This window comes from Aquarana catesbeiana, linkage group LG03 (genome assembly GCF_042186555.1).
Source record: "Aquarana catesbeiana isolate 2022-GZ linkage group LG03, ASM4218655v1, whole genome shotgun sequence".
NCBI classification, from domain to species: Eukaryota; Metazoa; Chordata; class Amphibia; order Anura; family Ranidae; genus Aquarana; species Aquarana catesbeiana.
In genome coordinates this window covers 49,730,660-49,752,488 of record NC_133326.1, presented here as the reverse complement: position 1 = coordinate 49,752,488, position 21,829 = coordinate 49,730,660, and the positions used below count along the sequence as shown (strand labels likewise).

General features: G+C 43.9%; 1 protein-coding gene across 1 annotated transcript; it reads left to right on the top strand.

Moving 5' to 3' along the window:
• The first annotated feature begins 972 nt into the window (after positions 1–972).
• RCCD1 (RCC1 domain containing 1) lies at positions 973–21,606 on the top strand. Its single transcript, XM_073618506.1, has 8 exons — positions 973–1,235; positions 5,502–5,720; positions 10,844–10,997; positions 13,846–13,967; positions 16,303–16,380; positions 16,453–16,611; positions 18,041–18,070; positions 21,444–21,606. Exons 1-8 carry the CDS (start codon positions 1,073–1,075, stop codon positions 21,587–21,589), a joined length of 1,071 nt encoding a protein of 356 aa, XP_073474607.1. The 5' UTR covers positions 973–1,072; the 3' UTR covers positions 21,590–21,606.
• The last annotated feature ends 223 nt before the right edge of the window (positions 21,607–21,829 follow it).

Here is a 21,829-nt window from a genome sequence, read left to right as displayed (position 1 = left end):
TTTCTTCTCTGGACAAGGGTTTTTCCAGATGCCCCAAAAAAACGGAAAGGGGATTCATCAGAGAAAATGACTTTACCCCAGTCCTCCGCAACCCAATCCCTGTACTTGTTGCAGAATTTTAGTCTGTCCTGATGTTATTTCTGTATAGAAGTGGCTTCTTTGCTGCTCTTCTTGATACCAGGCCATCCTCCAAAAGTCTTCTCATCACTGTACTTGTAGATGGACAGACATCTGCCTGCTGCCATTCCTGAGCAAACTCTGCACTGGTGGTACCCCGATCCCGCAGCTGAATGAACTGTAGGAGACGGTCCTGGCGCTTGCTGGACTTTCTTGGGCGCCCTGAAGCCTTCTTCACAAATGCAGTGGAAATGTTTTTTTTTTTTTATGGGATTAGGTTAATCTTCATGGCAAAGAGGGACTTTGCAATTCATTGCAATTCATCTGATCACTCTTCATGACATTCTGGAGTATATGCAAATTGTCATCATAAAAACGGAGGCAGCCGACTTTGTGAAAATTATTATTTGTTGTCATTCTCAGAACTCTTGGCCACGTCTGTATGTAGGAACACAGCCACCCTCTCTTACTCGCTCCCTGGATGGACTATGTATTGTGTACATGGATGTGTAGTGTGCATAGAGCAATGCACATAACCAAAATGAACTGTTGTTCCCAAATAGAAGTGAGAGGGAAAAGGAGGGGTGCGGGAGCTCACTGAGAATGTTACAAGGAGACCGCAAAATACAGTAAAAAAAATAAATAAATAAAATATAGATCACAGGGCCATTTAGTGGATGTGTATGGAGTGTTTTTGGAGAATAAGAATATTATGTAGTGTCACTTCAAAGTGTTGGTTCACTTTTACAGAAAACAATATAAAGGTGAACTAGCCCTTTAAGGTCCCCTGACCCCAGTAAGGTCACCAGTGTCCAGTGGGTGCAATCTTCTCTATACTCGGTAGGGGGAGCGCCTGCACTGCAGGTGTTTTTGCACGCATGCGCATAAACAGCTTAGTGAAGCTGCTGTGAGAAGTAGTGCTATTCTTGTTCCTGGGTTGTGTTCGCTGCTTTCCATGTTATGGTTCGGCTTCGGGTTCAGAGGATTCGGGCAACTGGGAGAAGGGGAGGGGCAGACGTTACCCGGGCCCGAACCGGTACAGATTAGAGGGTCAGATCCGGAGCAGAGGAAGATCCTCAGAGCGGCTCCCGCCTGGAGTTACTCGGCTTATGTGACAGGTGCGACACCTAGTGGTCACATGTGATATCGGCCTGGTGACGGACACGTGTGGCTGGATGATTGAATGGGGAAGAGTTGTGGTTTTGTGCAGCAAACATAAGCCATGGCGCAGTACATAGCAAACCATGGAAGTCATCCGGTCCACTCTGTACAGCTGTATGCAGAGCCCTACATGGCACCGGGATTGTTCTAGATCAGTGACCAGAATTGGGGCAGACACAGACCAGGCGATGAGCATCCATATATTTATATTAAATACTGTTGGCGCTATATAAATCATATAAATCGTGTATAATAATAATATTTATCCCTATTATATTTTAATTTACATTTTTTTTTTTTTTACATTTTAATAATTGTATATATTTTTTATTATATTTCATTTATACAATGTATGTATGTATATTTGTGATATATTATTGTGTATGTGTGTGTATATATATATATATATATATATATATATATATATATATATATATATATATATATAATATATTATAATATAATTTATTTTTTTTCCCTCTCTCTTTGTCTCAGTATGGGTTTAATTGAACATTCCACTTCTTCTTCATGCGGTTGGATTTATGGATCTGATTGGTTGATTTACTAAAATCAGGAAAGTGCAAAATCTGGTGCAGCTCTCCATAGAAACCAATCGGCTTCCAGGATTTTTTTTTTTTTCTTTTACAAAGATTAATTGAACAAGTTGAAATTAGAAGCTGATTGGCTACCATGCACAGCTGCACCAGATTTTGCACTCTCCAGTTTTAGTAAATCAACCCCTATGCGTTTTTAACTGTACACTCATCCATATTTATGGTTCTATGGTGTTATTAAGGCCCCTTTCACACTGGGGCGGTTTGCAGGCGTTATTGCGCTAAAAATAGCGCCTGCAAACTGATCTGCCATTGAAATCAATGGGGCAGCGCAGCTATACTAGCGGTTTTAACCCTTTCTCGGCCGCCAGCGGGGGTTAAAACCGAATACCGCCGCTAAAACAACAGTAAAGCGGCGCTAAAAATAGCGCCGTTTTACCGCCGGGGCCCCCACTGCCCCAGTGTGAAAGGGGCCTAACTGTAGGATAAGAGAGAATTTGAACAAGCTAAAGCTGATTGGCTACCATGCACAGTTGCACCGGCTTTTGCACTCTCCAGTTTTAGTAAATCCACCTCATTGTGTACTACCTGTATGGTGGCCACCTCATCCCTTTAAACCCGAACACATATGAATTACACAGGTTCTGTGTCTGTCTGATTAAGGTGGTAATTAAACTCACTTGGTGCCTTATCTGCATTTAATTAGCCTCAGAACCTGTGTAATTCAAAGGTGTTCAGGTTTAAAGGGATGAGGTGGCAACTCTAACTACCTGCTCCATACAACTTTTCATGAAATTGTTTCTTACTGTGTTTTTTCTGCCTTCTTCTAAAGTCCTCCATAAACTCCCCCCCCCCCCACTTCCATTTGTTTGGAATAGAGATGGGCTCAGGCGTGTTCGGGGTTTCCTAGTCCCAACCCACCTGGGCCATCTCACCAGGAAGCCGACACTACACACCGCCAATCATAGGCAGCGAGTGTATGTGCAGCTGCAGGCCGGGAATAATCTCACTGCCTATCAGTGATGGGCTTGGGCGTGTTCGAAACCCCCCATGTACCCCGATCCCGCCAGGGAGCCGACACTGCACAGCGCTAATCACAGGCACTGAGACTTTTCCCGATCTCTGCAGCTGCGGCCTGGGAAATGTCTCACTGCCTGTGATCAGCGTTGTGCAGTGTCGGCTTTCTGGCAGGATCGGGTATGTGGGGTTTCGAACACGCCCGAGCCCATCTCTACTGCCTATGATTGGCAGTGACTAGGAATGGGCTCGGGGGTGTTCAGGATCCTAGTCCCAATCCACCTGCCCAATCCCACCAGGAAGCCAACACGGCTAATCACAGGCAGTGAGACATTTTCCATTCCGCAGCTGCACAGATCTGGAAATGTCTCGCTGCCTGTGATTAGCGGTGTGCATTGTCCGCTTCCTGGCGGGATCAGGCAGGTCGGTTGGGACTAAGATCTGAACTCATCTGAGCCTATCTCTTGTTTGGAGAGAGCAGTGCATATTAGTTGTGGTCATGTGTACTGCTGTATGCATTCTACAAATCCCATAGTCCCAAAGGAGGTAACTAGGTAGTTGGCAGGAAATGGCTGTGAGCGCTGATCAGTTCTAGCGGGGGTAAGACTGTTCCCCTTTCAGAACACAAAGGAACAACGGGGGGAGATTGCCACACTAACATTGCTTGTGTTAGTACGGCGATCTCTCAGTTTCTTTTTTTCGTTCAGCCCGCTGGGTTGAACAAAAAAAACTTCTAGTTAATGATTTGTATATTGCTATCATACCTCCTCTTAAGTGTCTCTGCTCCATGGAGAATAAATGTAATGCTTGTAGTCGTTCCTCATAACTGAGCTCCTCCAGCCCCCTTCCTTGCCCTTCTCTGGACTCCCTCTAGTTTCAGTACATCCTTCCTGAGGATTGGTGACCAGCTGAGGCGTAGCTTGAAACTTCTACTACCCGCCCCTTCCACTGTGCGCCAAGATACTCCAATTAGGCGCCAAGATACTCCAAGTGGCTAAAGAGTTATTTCAGAGATTTATGTATATATTGAGAGGATAATTCAAAATATTTTGTAGAAAACATCCTAGTAATCACATGACCCTGCCCCCCTTCCCCCATCCTAGTAATGACATGATCTTGTCCCCCCCCCCCAATGGCATGGCCTCTCCTCCCCCCCATCTTAGTAATGACATGACTTCGCCCCCACCCCCCCCATCCTTGTAATTACATGACCTCCCCCCCCCATCCTAGTAATGACATGTCCACAGTCAATGAGAGCAGAGGAAGGGCGTGGACTGGGGAGAGGGCAAACAACTGGAAGCCTATTACTGGATTATAGAACTTGGCTGGGGTACTGGGGGACACGAGGCAGATTGGAGCTGGACTCCAGCTCTGGGATTTTGTGGAGGAAATCAAATGTAATACGACAGCAGGGAACAGAGCTGTGGGCCCCCTGGAGCTAGGGGCGGGGTCACAGTTGCAACCCCTGAGACCCCTGATGCTACGCCCATGGTGACCAGAACTGGAGGGCATACTCAACCAGAGTTTGGCATTGCATGCTCTTGCTGAGCCTGTGATCTATACTATCCAGAGATCTGTCCAATAATCCATCTTGGGTATTTGGAGGAGGCTGAGGGCAATGGAAGAAACTTTTGTAAGTATTTTTTTTTTTTTTTTTTTGTTAAACCAGCGTCTAGTGTCACTTTAGGTGGCTTTTCTGCAGGACCTGGTCCCGATCATTCCTACACCCCCACCCCAAAACCCCCTGGGATACTGACATCACATGTTCATTGGCACTATGTGTGTTCAGGAATGGAAGCAGCCTGGGTGCATAGGGCCCTAAACATTAGTATCATTTGGTGCACCATCCAGCTGCAACAGCTTTTAGCCTATCGTACAGTTTATAAGGCTGAGGGCAGGTGAGGGGGGGGGGGGCTGACTGGTGCGCCTATCTACACCTAAACACCGGCATCTCATGCACCGGAGGCAAATGTCCACTGTGCATGGGGCCTTAGCCACTCACAGATTGGAAATCCCTAAAAAAAATGTAAAAAAAATTTAAAAACCCTTTGTGATGGCGGACACGAGGTGATGAAACCTTTTTTCCAATAAAGTGGAAGTTCTTTCAAAATGAAGTAACTGCTCCACATGTGGATAGCTGAACCTCTGATGAATGAGCACACATCAGATGGGGTGCACCCCCTGTCACTGCTGCAGACGAATGGATATACAAAAATTAGGATGGCAGCACTCCCATATTAGATGCAAAAATAGAAAAGTTTATTGAGGAGATAAAATCGGGAGACAAAAAGCAATGGCAGGGGCAAAAGGTGACGCATTTCACACTGCTGGTGTGCGAAACGCGTCACCTTTTGCCGCTGCCATTGCCTGTGTCATTGCTTTTTGTCTCATGATTTTATCTCCTCAAACTTTTCTATTTTTGCATCTAATATGGGAGTGCTGCCATCCTAATTTTTGAACTTCTTCCAGTTCTCTCTCCGGGTTTCTTGCGGTTTCCATACAGACATGAATGACTTAATCAGTGGAAGTTTTCAGAATATATTTTTTTGGCTTGCTGTACATTCATAATGACATGAATAGAAGTAATGAATGTGACTGGAATAGTCTTGCTATGATTTGTGGCTCCTGTAAAGTCTCTTTTTCTTTTTGCAGATGATGGCTCTTTGTTTCTGTCCGGATTCGTTGGTGGATCTCCCCAGCAGTATCTCAGTCTCTGTGGCCTGGATTGTCAGGATGTCCTGTCATCAGAGAAGTACATCATCGTTCTAATGAAGGACAGGGTGGAGTGCTGGAACACCAACTCCCTACATCCCGATGGAACGCTGCCAGAGCCCATGTGGAAAATGGAGGTGTCCCCTGGAGATAAAGCCGGTAAAGGCAATTGGCTTACCTGACATTTAAAGGACAGGAGGCAATGTTTTTACCAAGTCCTTTTGTTTTCTGTTCATTGTCTGTGCAGATATCGGTGTGATGGTATGATTCACATTGATGATAATAGAATAACAGGGTACCTGTAAGCTGCAAGGGGGTGAAGGGAGTTTAGTAAGACCTCCTTTTACAGTTGCTTTGCCCTCTGAAGAGCGATCTGTGTTCTGATTGCTCTTCAGAGAGTAATTGACAGGCAGTGAGGAGGCCTCCTCCCCTCCTACTTTAACTCCCTAAGGCCCGGTTCACACTGATGCAACAATCACTCCAACTTTGGAGCACGTGTCGCATCAGAAGTCGGGTCCCATTCCGTGCAATGGAACCGGTCTAATCAGTGTGACTTGAGCCACTTCGACTTAGGAAAAGGTCCCTGCACTACTTTTGGTCCGACCTGCATTGACTTCTGTTAAAGAAAATTGAGCCGAAGTCACGCTGGGGTCCGACGTCAGTCACGTGGCTTTGAAGTCGCAGGCAGGGTGAATCCGGGGCTAAATGGTGGACTACCAGGTGACAACTGCGTGCATTGCACACAGTTGGGGGGTTCACATGAATGGGCTGTGTGCAGGAGGAAGTAGTATCCACCAAGCAAGACAGGGGGGATAATTCCTGCTGAACTTTGCTGCTGAACACCCTGGTTATTGCCTTTCTACATAAAAGGGAGCTGCTGAGGGGTGGTAAAAACTTAGCCCAACCACAGGGTTTACCCCCCCCCCCCCCAACCATCCATCCATGTAAACAAGCCCTAAAGCATTTACAACACTTTTTATGGCAGCATGGCCCTTTTAAAATGGCCTGCGCATAATTCAGGGAAGCCTTGTTTCATAAAGCTTCTCGACGCGCACCAAAATCGGGGGGTTCTCGTTGCCACCACTTTTAGAATGTGTCTATGGCTGGGACAGATTGGAAAAGAATTACCACCAATTCACAGAGAAATAAACTGGTGGTAATTGGGGCCAATGCTGAGTTGGAGTACAGACATGCCCATGCTCAGAGTGGGGCATTTTGTTAGGGCTGCAACTAATGATTATTTTCATAATCGATTAGTTGGCCGATTATTGTTTCGATTAATCGGATAATAACCTTTAAAAAAAAGTGTGGTGTATAATTTTATATGTAAATTTTAAAAAAATGTATTCTTAAAAATCTCTATGCAGTGGTAAACATAAATAACCAACTAAATGTTTGGGGAGAAAATTCTCTAATCTACTCTGAGAATAACAGACAGAAGAGATATACTGTATATACTATTGGAGGTTGAATCTGGTAAATATCAGACTAGGAGATCACATTTTTTATTTGGACCCCTTTCACACTGGGGCGCATGTAATGTTCCCTGCCTCCTTGTAATGTTCCCTGCCTCCTTGTAATGTGCCCTGTTCCAATGTGCCCTGCCTGCATGTAATGTGCCCTGCCTGCATGTAATATGCTCTGCTCCCACGTAATGTGCCCTGCCTCCATGTAAAAGTTTACTTTAAATGTAATAGTAATGCCTTCTATTACCTCCAGTCTATCAGCCTCCACCTTCTCTGGGTTCAGATGCTGATCTTCCCTGCACAGTCTTTAAAGTATTTTTTTTTTTAAACAACAAACATGGTATACTTACCTGCTCTGTGTAATGGTTTTGCACAGAGCAGCCCAGATTCTTCTCTTCTGGGGTTCCTCATCGACACTTCTGGCTCCTCCCTGCCTTTAGAGTGCCCCAATAGCAAGCTACAAATTATAATATAGTGTGCCCCTATAACAAGGTAAAAAACTTCTGCCTTTACACCCACTCACTTCCTGCCCAGGACTACATGTTCCATTAGGCATTGCTCCTCACACATTCACAAGTTTTCAGGCACTTCCTGACATGTATGGACGGTATGTGTGCTGCACTGTATTTCCTGATGTGTAAACAAATATTGCATTCTGTATGCAGGCCAAGTGCTCTGATGCTAAAGTCAATACCTTTTTTTTTTTTTTTTGCTTGCAATTCCATTGCAACGTGCATTGACTTCTGTTAAATGAAGTTGCAAGCCGCAATGAAATCGGAGGCCCAAATTGCACTGATCTGTGGCTTTGATATCGCACTAAAGTAGCGAGATTTCAAAGTCGCAGAAAAACTTTTCTTCATAATTATAATGAAACGGTAAGAATTTTTTATTGGTCTGAAAAAAAAAAAGTCACATGACATTAAAAATGGGTATCGGTAGTTGGTATCGGCAAGTACTTGAGAAAAGTAGCGGTACTGGGTCTTAAAAAAACTGGTATCAGTGCATCCCTAATGAGTATAATAGCTTCTTACACAGGGCTTCCCTGGTTGCTATGAAGCCTGCAGCTGCCAGCTGGATAGCAACCAAGGACTGGTCCCATTCAGCTTCTGACTATAAGATTTCCTGGCTGACAGCTGATGGTAAACAAGGGCGGGGGATGGTGACTGATCATTACTGGTCATTTCCCAAATGTGGCAATGGCCATATATAGGTAATGACTAAAATTTCCCAGACAGGGGCTGAATGGGGCCCAGGAAGTGTCATTGATTGCTATGACCCTGTTGTCTGCAGAGATGAGTGTCCTTTGTATAAACACCCTGGTCTCAGGGCCGTCCCTCTCCTTGGGAGACATTCACCCACATGTTCCCAACAGGTACGTGAATCTGTCACCCACACCGACATTTGTCATTCAGAGAGTGACGGAATTCTAAAGAGTATCTGTGATGCTATTTATAAATTCCAGGGAGGATATTTTGCAGCTTTGATTGTTCTTTGCAATCAGTCACCATCACAGAGCTTGGTTCTTCTAGTTCAGTGATGGTGAACCTTGGCACCCCAGATGTTTTGGAACTACATTTCCCATGAGGCTCAACTACACTGCAGAGTGCATGAGCATCATGGGAAATGTAGTTCCAAAACATCTGGGTTGCCAAGGTTCACCATCACTGTATCTAGTTCATGAATCTCTTATTGATTGAAGATGTTTTTTTAGAATGACAACTTAATAAGTGGAAGTGGTAAGACAGTGAGGGTAAAGCTGGGTACACACTAGTGGTATTTGTTTGATGTTTTTCTCTGTAAGAACGTTCCTTGAATTTTTAAAAATATTTATTGGTGAGGTCAAATCAGCGTTTGTTTTCGACCACCGCGGCAAGAAAATTGAAAAGAGCAGGAGGAAACTTTTTTTTTTTTTTGCATGAATTAATTTCTTATGGTATATGTGGTTTTTGTTAAGTAAAGTCCATTCATTCCAAAATCAAATGTTATGAGAATTTTCCTAAAAATGTTTGTAGAAATTTTCATCTGAAATTCTACTACTGTATACTCCGCTTATAGTGATTCTTAAGGCTCTTCTGTGTGTAGCAGCCCCCCCCCCCCCAATACTTACCTGAGCCCCCTCGCGATCCAGCTATTGAACAAGAGAGCCTTGGCTGTCTGGGATTCTCCCTCCTCATTGGCTCAGACAGCAGCATGGGCCATTGGCTCCCACTGCTGTCAATCACAGCCAGTGAGCCAATGACGAGAGAGAGGGAGTGGGGCGAGCCGCGGCTCAGTGTGTGAAAGGAAACGCAGAGCAGTGGCCCGGGAGCAAGCCTGCTTGGGTGCCCCCATAGCAAGCTGCCTGCTCTGGGAGCACTTGGCAGGAGGGAGGGGCCAGGAGCACCCGCGGAGGACCTGAGAAGAGAAGGATTGGGGCTGCTCTGTGCAAAACCACTGCACAAAGCAGGTAAGTATAATACGTTTGTTTTGTTTTTGTACATTGCCTTTAATATCATTTTAAAGTGATTGATTGTAAATGTATTTATTTATTTTTTTAAATAACAAACATATTATACTTACCTGCTCTGTGCAAGGGTTTTGCACAGAGCAGCCTCAATCCTTCTCTTCTGGGGTGCCCGGCGCGCTCCTGGCTCCTCCCCTTTGTCGGGTGCCCCCACGGAGAGCCGCTTTCCCTGGGGGCACCCGTGCGAGCGCGCTCACGAGTCTCACTGTTGTGTCCCCCCGCATCACTGGATTTAATTGACAAGCTATCAAGCTATTCAATGAGGACCAAGACAGCGGCTGGAATGGCTGCACATCACTGGATCGGGCTCAGGTAAGAAAAAGGGGGGTTTGGGGGCAGCTGCAGCACAGAAGGTGTTTCACTTTAATGCATATTAAATGGGTGAAAAACCTGGAGACTTTACAACCACCTTTAAGGGCTTGTTCACATCTGCTTTTGTGTCTGAAGAGCTATCGACATTTAGTGGCTCTTCAGAGCGCATTTGAAAGGTGGTGAGGAAGCGTTGAATCGCCCCCTGCATTAACCCATTGAACCCCACACTAGCATGCTGCAACTTCATGCATTGCAACTGGTTGTGGGGTAATTGCAGAGCCAGGGCCAGTGCTACCACTAGGCAAACTAGGCGGCCGCCTAGGGCACCCGGCTGCTGGTTTCCCTACTCGCCGTCTCTGTGCTATGTAAGCTTTCGGTGCTGTATTATACTGTAAATACCTCTGTAATAAATGTTATAACCTCTAGTGGGCGCTGCAGGGATAAAGCGTGCATATCTAGGGGGACGTAGGGGATTCCTCTGCTGCATGTTACTCAGGCAGCCGCTCTGTGGTGTCATTATAGAGATGCAGCACTGGAGGGCATGTCCTGATGGAACGTAAGCAAACGTCCCCTAACTCTATGATCAGTGCTCTCTACTGCAGGCCTGTGCTAGTCACACTGATGCTCGGGCAAAGGGGGTGGATTCATGGGCGGATCCAGGGGGCGGCAAAATGAGGTTACGCCTGGGGTGTCAAAAATCCTTGCACCAGCCCTGTGCAGAGCGGGCCTATTCATCTCAATGGGTTGTGCTTGGTGAGTGCTATGCCCACCAGAAGTGACCGGGGTATACTTCCTGCCGCGAAGCAAAGCATTTCATGTTCAGAACGTACCACTGAAAGGAGGAACCAAATACATGTCAGAGGATCTTCATCCTACACCTAGGGAAGAGATTCATTTTGGATACATAGTTTTATTTTTAATATCAGGATTGCTTAAATATAATATTTAAATATGTGCACTGTGGAAATAATAACATTACAATTTTTTTGTAATATTTTCAGTCTTCCCCTTGGTGGGCAATGGATACGTATTACTCCAACCTCCATTCTTCAGGGAGCTCCCAGTCCCAGTCCAGGCTCAGAGGATTGCACTGGGGAACGAGCACATTGTACTGCTGACCTCTGATGGGAAAATAATGACCTGGGGGGCCGGCAGGTAGGATATTGTCCAGCTTCATGATTGTTTAAGCATTCAATATTGTTCGCCATCAACGGACAGGAGATACATGGAGAGGAGAATAGAACGATTGTTGTCTTTGCATTCCTGTGAATAGGAAATGAAGGTGATGGACCCACAAACCCCAGTGCTGTATGCAGTTGGTCCCTGATGCTTCTCTCCAGTTTGTTTTATTCAAGCCCCATGTGTACTAGAGCAGTGTTTCTCAACTCCAGTCCTCAAGGCGCACCAACAGGTCATGTTTTCAGGCTCTCCATTATTTTGCACAGGTGATTTGATCAGTTTCATTGCCTTAGCAATTACCACAGCCATTTCATCCGAGGGAAATCCTGAAAACATGACCTGTTGGGGTGCCTTGAGGACTGGAGTTGAGAAACACTGTACTAGAGACACATCTCCACACATGGAACCTTTCCCTACATCGTCCTACACTGACTTCCATCTGTTTTTATTAGTAAAATTTACGTAGATGAGAAAAAACACACGGGGGCTGATTTTCCCAAAAAAAAAAACAACCTTTTGTTATACTTTTATATCACTTCAAATTCCCTATCAAATGTGTAGGAAGCCCATACTCGTCTTCTGGTCTTCTCTAGAGCCTCGCCCATCCTCTGGAACTCCCTATCTCCTACTCTGTCTACCTTTTAGGTGATTCCTGAAAGTGTATCTCTTAAGGGAAGCCTATTCTACCTCCATCTAATAACTGGACTTCTACCTTCTTCATCAGCTCATTCCTTAATAGGGCTGGGCTCACATATGTGTGAGTTGGATGCGATTTCACCACATCCAATGCGCATGACGTGAATGTTGCCGGCTTTCAATGAAGCTGGTTCACACATGTCTGGGACGGCCACGGTGCGCTCTCCAAAAGGGTCCTGTGCATTTTTTTTTTTGGGTCCGGTTCAGGTGCGAATGTAGGCAAAAAAATCGGAACTGAATCGCACCTGAACCGGTGAACAGAAATGCACCGGACCCCAGGCTGGAAACTGCGGTCGCACATATGTGAACTTGGCCTTTATTAGCTTTTGTATTACTTGACCCTCCCTTTTTTAGATTGTAAGCTCTCACAGACAGGGCTTTCCAATCCCTCTTGTCTTGAATTGCAGTGTTAGGCTGGCCATACACTATACAATTTTCCTGTTCAACTTTCCTTTAGATTTACCAAAACCATATAATATGAGGTGAAACCTAAACCCTTTCAATGTGTATGCAATCAGGCAGACCCTTGCACTACATAGTTGAAGGTAAATCTAAAGAAAATTGAATAAGAAAATTGTATGATGTATGGCCAGCTTAATTGTTCTGTTTCCCTTTATTTTGTGAAGAGCTGTGCAAACTGTTGGCGCTATATAAATCCTGTATAGTAGTAATAATAGGAAACAAGTTGGTTTTTATTTCTCCTGAATCCAGTAGAATTATAATGTCAGCAAAGGGTGAAACTAAGACTGGCCATAGACAGATACTTTTTTTTTCGATCAGCCAGCGGGCTGGAAGAAAAAAACAAACGGATTCCCCCATCCACACAATCAACATGGATGGAGGAATCCTCTCTGCTGTGCTGTTGTATTCTGACAGCAGGACTCTCCTATGGCAGAATACACTGATCAGGGGCTGCAGCTGGCTGATCAAGAAAAGTCTTCCAACAGTCCACCTCAACAGGAGTCAGGCCTGGTTTACACCTAATGCAGTTTACTTTTGATCCATTTCTGCAGTGCTTTCTGCATACGTATTTTTGAAGCGTTTTTCATGTGTGTGTTTTTTTTTTTTTTTTTATTTGTTTGGTGTTTATTTTTTATTCTTTTATTATTATTATTATTATTATTATTATTTATTTATTTTTTTTTTTTAAGGGGAGATTAAAAACCGTGAAACGCATCAAAAAAGCACTTCATGCATTTCTGCAGCATGTCACTTGAAGTCTATAAAACCAAAAAGCACCATGTTACATTTAAAGAATGTGTCCCATAGGAAACCATGTGAAATGGACTGTAGCGCGTTTCTGCAAGATGCAAAATACACTAAAAAAACACTGAGAACCAGGCCTTAGTCGTTATTGGTCATACGTGGATTGAAATTCGGTCAGTCCCTGTTGAACCAGCTGAGTTTCGATCCGTCTATGGCCAGCTTAAAGAGGTTGTAAACCTCCGGGGGGGGGGGGGACAAACCCTGCAGAGGCATAATGAGCTAGTATGCATCGCATCGCATCGCATACTGCTTACCTCCAGAACGATGATGCCCTGAATCGGCGTCGGCCCTCCAAGTACACGGCGGACATCTTCAACCGGAGTTACTAACGGTTTTGCGGTTCCAGCGCTATGATTGGCCGGAGCCGCAATGACGTCACTCCCGTGCATGCGTGCTAGAGCCGCTGGTCAGGGCATGAGTCCTGAAGAAACGGCACCAGTGGCCTGTTTTTTTTTTTCAGTGTGCCAATGACGTCGACAGCAGCGCATATACTGAATATCTCCTAAACTGCAAGTTTAGGAGATATTCAAGGTACCTACAGGTAAGCCTTATTATAGGTTTACCTGTAGGTAAAAGTGGTGTAACAGAGTTTACAACCACTGATGGCTTTGACAAAGCAAGTAATAAATGTGTGAAACGCGTCAACCTTTTTTTCTTTTTTTTCCCTTCTGCCAATATACCTTGTACTTGTATTTATTGATGATTTTTTTTGAATAAAGAAGCTTTTATCTGTATTATATCGGTGTACAGCCGTCCAATCTTCTTTCTTCACTGAGTTTACAACCACTTTAAGTCCTTTGGAAGACCAGCCCGAATGAGAAGGGATGAACACGTTTTTGATTTGTTCCTTTTTCTTTCTTAGACATGGGCAGCTGGGACACGGAGATGTAGAAGATGTCTGGGAACCTCGCATAGTGGAAGCATTACATGGGATAGCAATGAAAGAAGTGGCAGCTGGAGGATGGCATTCGGCCAGCGTCAGTGGTAGGCGCTATGAGATATTAATTCCATTGTAGATTGTCACAGATGCATGAAACTCTGACACTGAAAAACAAATTGTGATTGGGTAAAGCCATCCAATGTGATATGTCAGTGTTGTGTAGATATTCGTGTAAAAGAAAAAAAATTCACATTATGGAGAATGCAGTAAGATGTCCTGCCTTGTTTTGCCGTAGCCGTCAGGTAGCCAAACCCAGAACTTTTCATGGGGACATCCCATCTCTGGGGTCCCGGCTTGCTCTTTCTTGAGACATTTTCTCTTGTTCACATCATTACATTTTCCTGAGGGGGGTGGGAGGGGGATTGTGTGTGAAAAGCTCAATTAAACCCCTGCCCTGTGCTTGGGAATGGCGCTCACTGTATGCGGCATATCTATGGTCAGAATGTAAAATCATATTCATTTCTACATTGTATTTCTAGCCTACTCCTATTATAATGATCTTGAAGTTTGTAAATTTACTTTCTGAAGATCCCCACACATTTAATTCCTTGAATTCTGTAAAACGTAGTCACTATGCCCTGTGCGTAGGCACTGCTGTGTCACACATTTCAGAGCCTGCCTTCTGAACTACAGAGGTGCTGAGAGGTGGAGTTTCAGGAGGCGGAGTCAGTGCAGGGATCACTACTTGCAGGCAGCACGGTACCATGGGATACGTAGTCCTTAGAAATGGAAGGTAAACAGCAGAGGAGAAGCTGCAAAGTATGCAGGGAATGCAGGAAGTTGTTGAAAGAGATGGTCAGCACTCAAAATGAAAGGAGATTTTATACTTGAAGAAGTATAGCCAACGTTTATTTGGCTGTAGTTCTCCTGTGGATCACAAGAGTGCAGTTCATTCTGCACTCCTGTGATCTGCTTTCAGCAGACATCGGGCTGAAGTCAGCTGGCATCACACAGCCGGTCCAGGCTTGGGCAAGATCGTGACCATATGATCGGGATCCATCCAGGAGCCTGGACTGGCACCTGGCTCAGCCTCTCAGGGAGCCACCAAGCCCCATTCACAGCCTGGCACTCCAGTGAGCATGGGGGGTGGGGGGGGGGGGGAGCAGAGAGCTGGGGACTGACAATCCCCAGCTCTCTGCTCACTGAGAACTGAGCGATCAGCAGTGTTTGATCGCTCGGTTCTCAGTCTTAGAGCCGGTGGGGGACATATTCTACATCCTAAAAGCGCATTATCACACCTCTAGTGTTAATGAACATTTAGGATGTGTTGTACAGACCTTCATGTTGCGTCAGGCAACACTTCTCAAACGCCCTGTGTGGGGGAAATAATCACTTTTGATGCTTTGCAGCCACACCGTAAATGCCATAGGTGCCTTTACAGTGCGTTTGTGGTGCATTTCAATAGAAGTGAAGAAGTTGCAAAGCGTCAGTGCGTGCCATTCTCTGCAGGCAGCGTATTTTGCTTAGCAGCAACACTAATGCTGCAGTGTGAACATCTTCATCTGCTCCCTATTGTAACAATTTTGAGTGTCATTGATAGTTATTCGGGAAGCGTTAAAACCGCGACCCAACTGCCTATTTTCAACGCCTGTGTGAAAGAGCCCTGTGCTTTTTTTATAGGCTAAAGCAGGGGTCTCAAACTGGCGGCCCTCCAGCTGTTGCGACACTACAAGTCCCATGAGGCATTGCAAGGCTGACAGTTACAAGCATGACTCCCACAGGCAAAGGCATGATGGGACTTGTAGTTTCGTAACAGCTGGAGGGCCGCCAGTTTGAGCCCCCTGGGCTAAAGTGATGTGTCCTCAAGCAGCCCCCTTAAGAAGCAAAAGTGTGGTTGTAACCCCCAGTTTTCAGCACAAAGACCTAAACAAGCTTGAAGAAATGCAGTGACCTGGTGGCTAGTTTGACTGCTGACTTGGTTAAATTGATGATAGGCAACTCCTATCCTCATATTGATTAGTGGTTCCAAATTAATAACTACTGCAGTAGGGAACAGACACAAAAGATACGCTCCCCATCTTTCCAAATAACTGTTCTGCTTTATTATGACGCAATTGAAGGTTTTTATACACATGATTACGTAGGTATCACATTAATATTACAATTGTACGTTTATGGTAACAAGGGGCGTTACATAGGCAGGCTAATTCTAATCAGGACTCGAAAGAATGTAAACATTTACTGAAAACATTATTAGTGCTGTGTGCACAGTGAGGGCAGAGTGCAATTACATACAAAATACAATACAATTATATACAGAACTTACAAATTTCCATTACACTCCCTAGCATGAATCCATAAATGAAAGCTCAATGTTTGGTGGGCTTAGCCTACTCCTGGTGTTTTGAGTAACCACAATGAAATGTTTCTTCCATCTAGAAGGTGGAGACATTTATTGTTGGGGATGGAATGAATCTGGCCAGCTTGGACTTCCATCAAAGACACAAGCACAAGAGAGTAAGTTCATTTGCGTTTCCTCAGCAGCTTGTTATCTGACATTCTAGACTGCAGTGTTTTATTTCTGTTCAGGAATGATCCTTCGGGATGTGAGTGCAGAGGATGAGGATGAGGATGAGGAGGACAGTGGGTATATTGCAGTCCAGTCCTTCCCAGCCTTGATTGACCTCCCTCAGGAATCAGAAGCTTCAAAGATAAGCTGTGGGTCCCGTCACACGGCTGCAGTAACATGTAAGTCCTTACAGTATTTTCCGGGATACTGCTCACATAGGCATAGTTCATGTATATGAATTTGTTACATTATCAGACTACAGCCTTTAAAAAGGAGGATGTTTCCCCTAAATATAATAGATATTAGGTTTATTGGTATCAACAGACACAAAGTCACCCAAATCTACTTTACCCATTTTCACCTGCATAACGCACATATGTGGTGGCAAAAGGGTGGCACACACATGTGTCACGGGGCAGATGATGGTTCTGTGCTGAGAGCGCACACTGCGCACTTCTAACACAGAGACCAAGCTGAACAGGCTCCTGATCATGTGACCACTGTGACAGCCACAGTGGTTGCATAATCACCAATCTTTCCTGCCCCCCCCCCCCCCCCCAGATAGAGACCCTATTAAAGGGCTGCTGGGGCTGAGAAGGAAGTATTATTAACCACTTCATCCCTGGAAGGTTTTACCCCCTTAATGACCAGCCTATTTTTTGCAATACAGCACTGCGTTACTTTAACTGACAATTGCATGTTCGTGCGACACTGTACCCAAACAAAATTGATGTCCTTTTTTTTCCCACAAATAGAGCCTTCTTTTGGTGGAATTTGATCACCACCTGTGTGGTGGGTTTTTTTTTTTTTTTGCTTTAAACAAAAAATGAGTGACAATTTTGAAAAAAAAAAAAAATAAAATAAAATTTTCCCAATAAATAAAAAAATCCCAATAAGCGTATATTGATTTGATTTGCGCAAAAGTTATAGTGTCTACAAACTATGGGATATTTTTATGGATTTTTTTTTTTTTAAGCTGGACTGTAATATTGCGGCGGACAAATTGGACACCTGACATTTTTGACAACCAGTTTTTGACCAATACAGTGATCGGTGCTAAAAATATGCACTGTTACCGTACTAATGACACTGGCAGGGAAGAGGTTAACACCAGGGGCGATGAAAGGGTTAAGTGTGTCCCTAGGGGGTGCTTGCTAACTGTGTGGGGGATGGACTCACTGGATGAACACAGAGATCCGTGTGCCTGTATAGCAGGAACACAAGATTATTGTGTTCTTCCCTGTCAGAGCTGATGGAGAGGAGCAGAGGAGGGTCAAACAAGGATGATATGCAGGCAACTGACATCCTCCTTAACCGATGATGCCATTGGTTGTTAAGGTTGACAGCTAGAAGGTTGTAATGGTGCACAATGAAAACCTGTGGCTTTGTGTAACTAATAGGCGGGCTCATCCACACACCGGGTTGTATACAATTTTTGGGCATTTGTTAGGCATTTTGCCAAGGCACCCCTAAATAAACCTTAAGGCACCCTGGTTGCAAAAGGCTGGCCTATAGCAACCAAAGCGGTTGCAACTTACAACTAAAAGGCTACTGTTGGGTTACTATGGCAGCTGCAGTTCATATAATTTTCTTCACTATTATTTGCAGGTTCTGGTGAGTTGTACACCTGGGGGTGGGGTAAGTACCGTTTATTCCCTTATTCTCGAATAGAAAAAAAAACCTGTTCATCAGGCAACAATGAGAATGTAGAATATAAAGAAAAACATATGGTTTTATTATCTAGTGATCCTGCCAGTGGATCCTTTATTCTTCACTTCCTGTAACAGACCAAGCCATGTAGCAAAAGTAGAAGTTACAGGGTTGGGACAAACCATTTACCACTGACACGGGGCGCTGCCTGCAGTCAGCATTTTATTTATGTGTTTTTAGGTTCAATAAATGTTAATTAGTTTACAAAGTAGAAAGCGTTTCCATAGAAAATGATAAGTCTACACTTTGTTCACAATTAGTTTACAGAGTGTATTCGTATGAAGTACACATTAACTAAACAGGTGCGGTAGGTATGGCGTTACAGATGTTATTCTGTGTGCTTACTTATACTATGAGCTATAGACATGAAATAAAATGGGGACAGGAAATAATGAAACGTTCAAATAGCAAACATTGGTTCCTGGTCTTCTTTTTTTTTTTTTTTTTAACCCCCAGTGGCCTACTTGAGGGTCAAATTGAATGGAGAACTCATTGAGAACTACAAGCGGCTGTTGGTATTTGTAGTTTCCCTTTCATAGAACTCTGTGAATGAATGACACGGCTGGGTGGGCAGAGCCAATATTTGTGCTGTAAATTGCCTCCAGCATTGCTCCTGTTATTTTTTGCTGGAGACTCATTTTAACATGTGTGAGAAAAAATGGCAGTGAAAGGGTTGAACCTTTTGTCCACAGAATAAAAAAAAAAAAAAACCCTCTTTCTTAAAATGTGTGAGCTGGAGTTGGGCTTTAATTTGTCTGTCTATAGAACCCCCCTGCCCATGGGGTGACAACACTGCCATGTGATTTCACTGCAGAATGTCGCCCATAAACTAGGAAGGGAAGGATGTTCTGGCAGGATCAACAGGTAGTACAGATATGTTACAGGGGAGAACTTGAAAGAAAAAAAAAAAAAACGCTGTGTTAATGCTGGTGACGGACTGCATCCTATATGTCAATTTTTCATTTTCTCCTAATTCCACTTTAAGCACCGATATAAAAAGGAGAACAAAGACATACAGACTAATATTATGGACATTTTCTTGTGGTTTATATCATGGATGGAGTTCTCCAAACTGTAGTGCAATAATGTTTTCCCCTCCTGTGGCCTAAGCTTGTTAGAGATAACATGAGAGTAGTGTATGGTATGTGTCAGTACTGTCAGCGTGAATCCAAGGCACTGTGATCAGAACTAAATCGTGTGCCAGAACATGCAATTTCCATGAAGAGAAAGTGAAATTCCTGTATTTCTTTCTGTGTTTTCTCTGCTGTTCATCCAGTTATAATACAGATTGCAGTGCCACTGCAAACCCAGCCATTTCCTAAGCCCAATGCCATTATTGTCGAATTCTAAATGACATTGTCTCCAGCACGATACAAGAGATTTAACCCCCACATACGGAAAGGCTTCTTCACAGTAAGGCCCCATTCACACTAGCGCGTTTTTTGATGCATTTTGCATTTTGCAGAAATGCACGGGAATTTTTTAACATGGGTTCCTATGGAACATGTTCACATCAATGCTTTTTTGTATCTCTGCGTTTTTGGAAAGGGTCGGGGACTTTTTTTCATGCAAAAAGCAGCGTTTTGCATGTAATGGTTTTCAATGGACAAGCATCAAAAACGCAAGTGCACCGTTTTTGCAGTGTTTTTGGTGCGTTTTTGGTGCGTTTTTGCCGTTTTTTTTTTTTTTTTTTTTGTAATTTTTTTTTAAGACTAAAAAAAAAATGAAAAAAACAAAAAAAAAAAAACAAAAACGCAAATCGCGGCAAAAACGCCGCTAAAACGCGGCTCAAAAACGTGGCAAGCATGAAAAAAAAACCTCCAAAAACGCTCAAAAGCAACATGCATAGGTGTGAATCGAGCCTTAGAGCTGTGAAAATGTGGAATAAACTCTTTCAAGAACTAGTTCTGGGCAGCTCAGTAGATTTTTTTTTTTTTTTTTTTTTTTTTTTAACACTTATTTCCTAAGTGTACATAATATAACTGAATACTTATATTTACTGGTGTTTGCACCAGGGGGTAGTTGATCCAGGGAATATCCTGGGGGATCAGGAAGGAATTTTTCCCCTGCTGTGCTGGAGCAAATTAGATCATGCTTTGGGAGCAGTATCCAAAGGGTACATAGAGGGAAGGTTTAGTTATTATTTTTTTTTTTTTTTATCAGCACACCTATATATATTATGGTGCTGTATACGAAAAAAAAAAAAATTAAAATCGGCAGCTACAAAAAGGTGTAGCTGATGACTTTTTTTAATAAACAGACACTCACCTGTCCCACGGTCCAGTGATGCGGGCTCACAAGGCCTCGCTCCTCTCCGACATTCTAACTGTGGGTGCCCGGCTGTGGTTCCACACCTGGGCAAGCCACGCTTCTGGGCAATGTCCCAGAAGATTGCAGGGAGGGAGAGGTCAACTTCCTTCCAGCGCTGTGGAGCCCGGGGAGGAAGTGGGAACTGGGTGCCCATAAAAAAACTGGGTATTTGCGTGCCCCCCCCCCAAAAAAAAAATGACATGTCAAATGTGGCATGTAAGGGGCTCACCATCACTTAAAGCGGAAGTTCCATTTTTGGGTGGAACTCCGCTTTAATGCCAAGATCATAATGTCCAAAATTCAGCTTTTCTTTCTGTATCAGACAGTTAAAAAGATCATGTGTCTGTTTCTAAATACTTAGTACATATTTTACTGTCCTGGCAACCATGTAATTTAGAGTACACAATAAGCCTTGTAATAATTTTATTGCCAGAGAAAGGCAAAAGAAACCTTATGAAGCATTGACCAATATGCTCCATCAGAGAGGGGGGGGGGGGGGGAGTGCATTTATTATTTTTTCCCCCAGGAGCCTGCAAAGCATTGTGATTGGTGGATCAGGGGTACAATGTCAGGCTCCTGCAGACATTTCCTGCCTGTATCTCTGTACAGGCTTTCTGTTAGAAAGCTGGAGGAAGTATCAATTGACTAAAAGGATCACTGATCAGCACTCTCGTAGTCCATCTGCTGCAGTGGCCGATGGAACTTGTAGCTTCTTCAGTCACAGATCACTGTGTCTGAATGACACGACTGTATTGGCGAAGCTCCATGCAGCCACACCGACTTTAAATTGAACAGTGGCCGCGGGGGAGAAGGGTCCTGGAACATGTTACACCCTAAATACAAGTGTTCCAAAGGTGAACTCTTAGCATAGAACTATATCTTTGCTAGATTTATTTCAACACAATTAAAATCAGACTTGTGTGTCAATTCATAACAGTGCTTGCTTTAAAATGCTGCATATGTAACTATTTATTTATTTTTTAATTTGCAGGAAGATATGGCCAACTGGGCCATGGAGATATAAAGAGCTTGGATCATCCAACACGTGTGAATTTTTTTTCCCAAAAAAAGTTGTGTGTTATAGATGTGATATGTAGACATTGGAATACTTATGTGTTGTGTCAGGATGCTAAATAAAAAAAAGTTTAAGCTTATCACAGTGAAGGATTATTTGGGTGCTGTTGGAGATTATAAGACTGGCTTTACAATGCACACTGTGGTGCAGTGTCATTCAGTTTAAATGGCACTCAAAACGACACTATACATGCGTGTTGTGAGTAAGGATGAGCTCCGGCGTGTTCGCATGCTGCATGTGCCGAGCCCGTCAGGAACTCGGCACTGCACAGCGCTAATTGCAAGCAATGAGACATTTCCCAA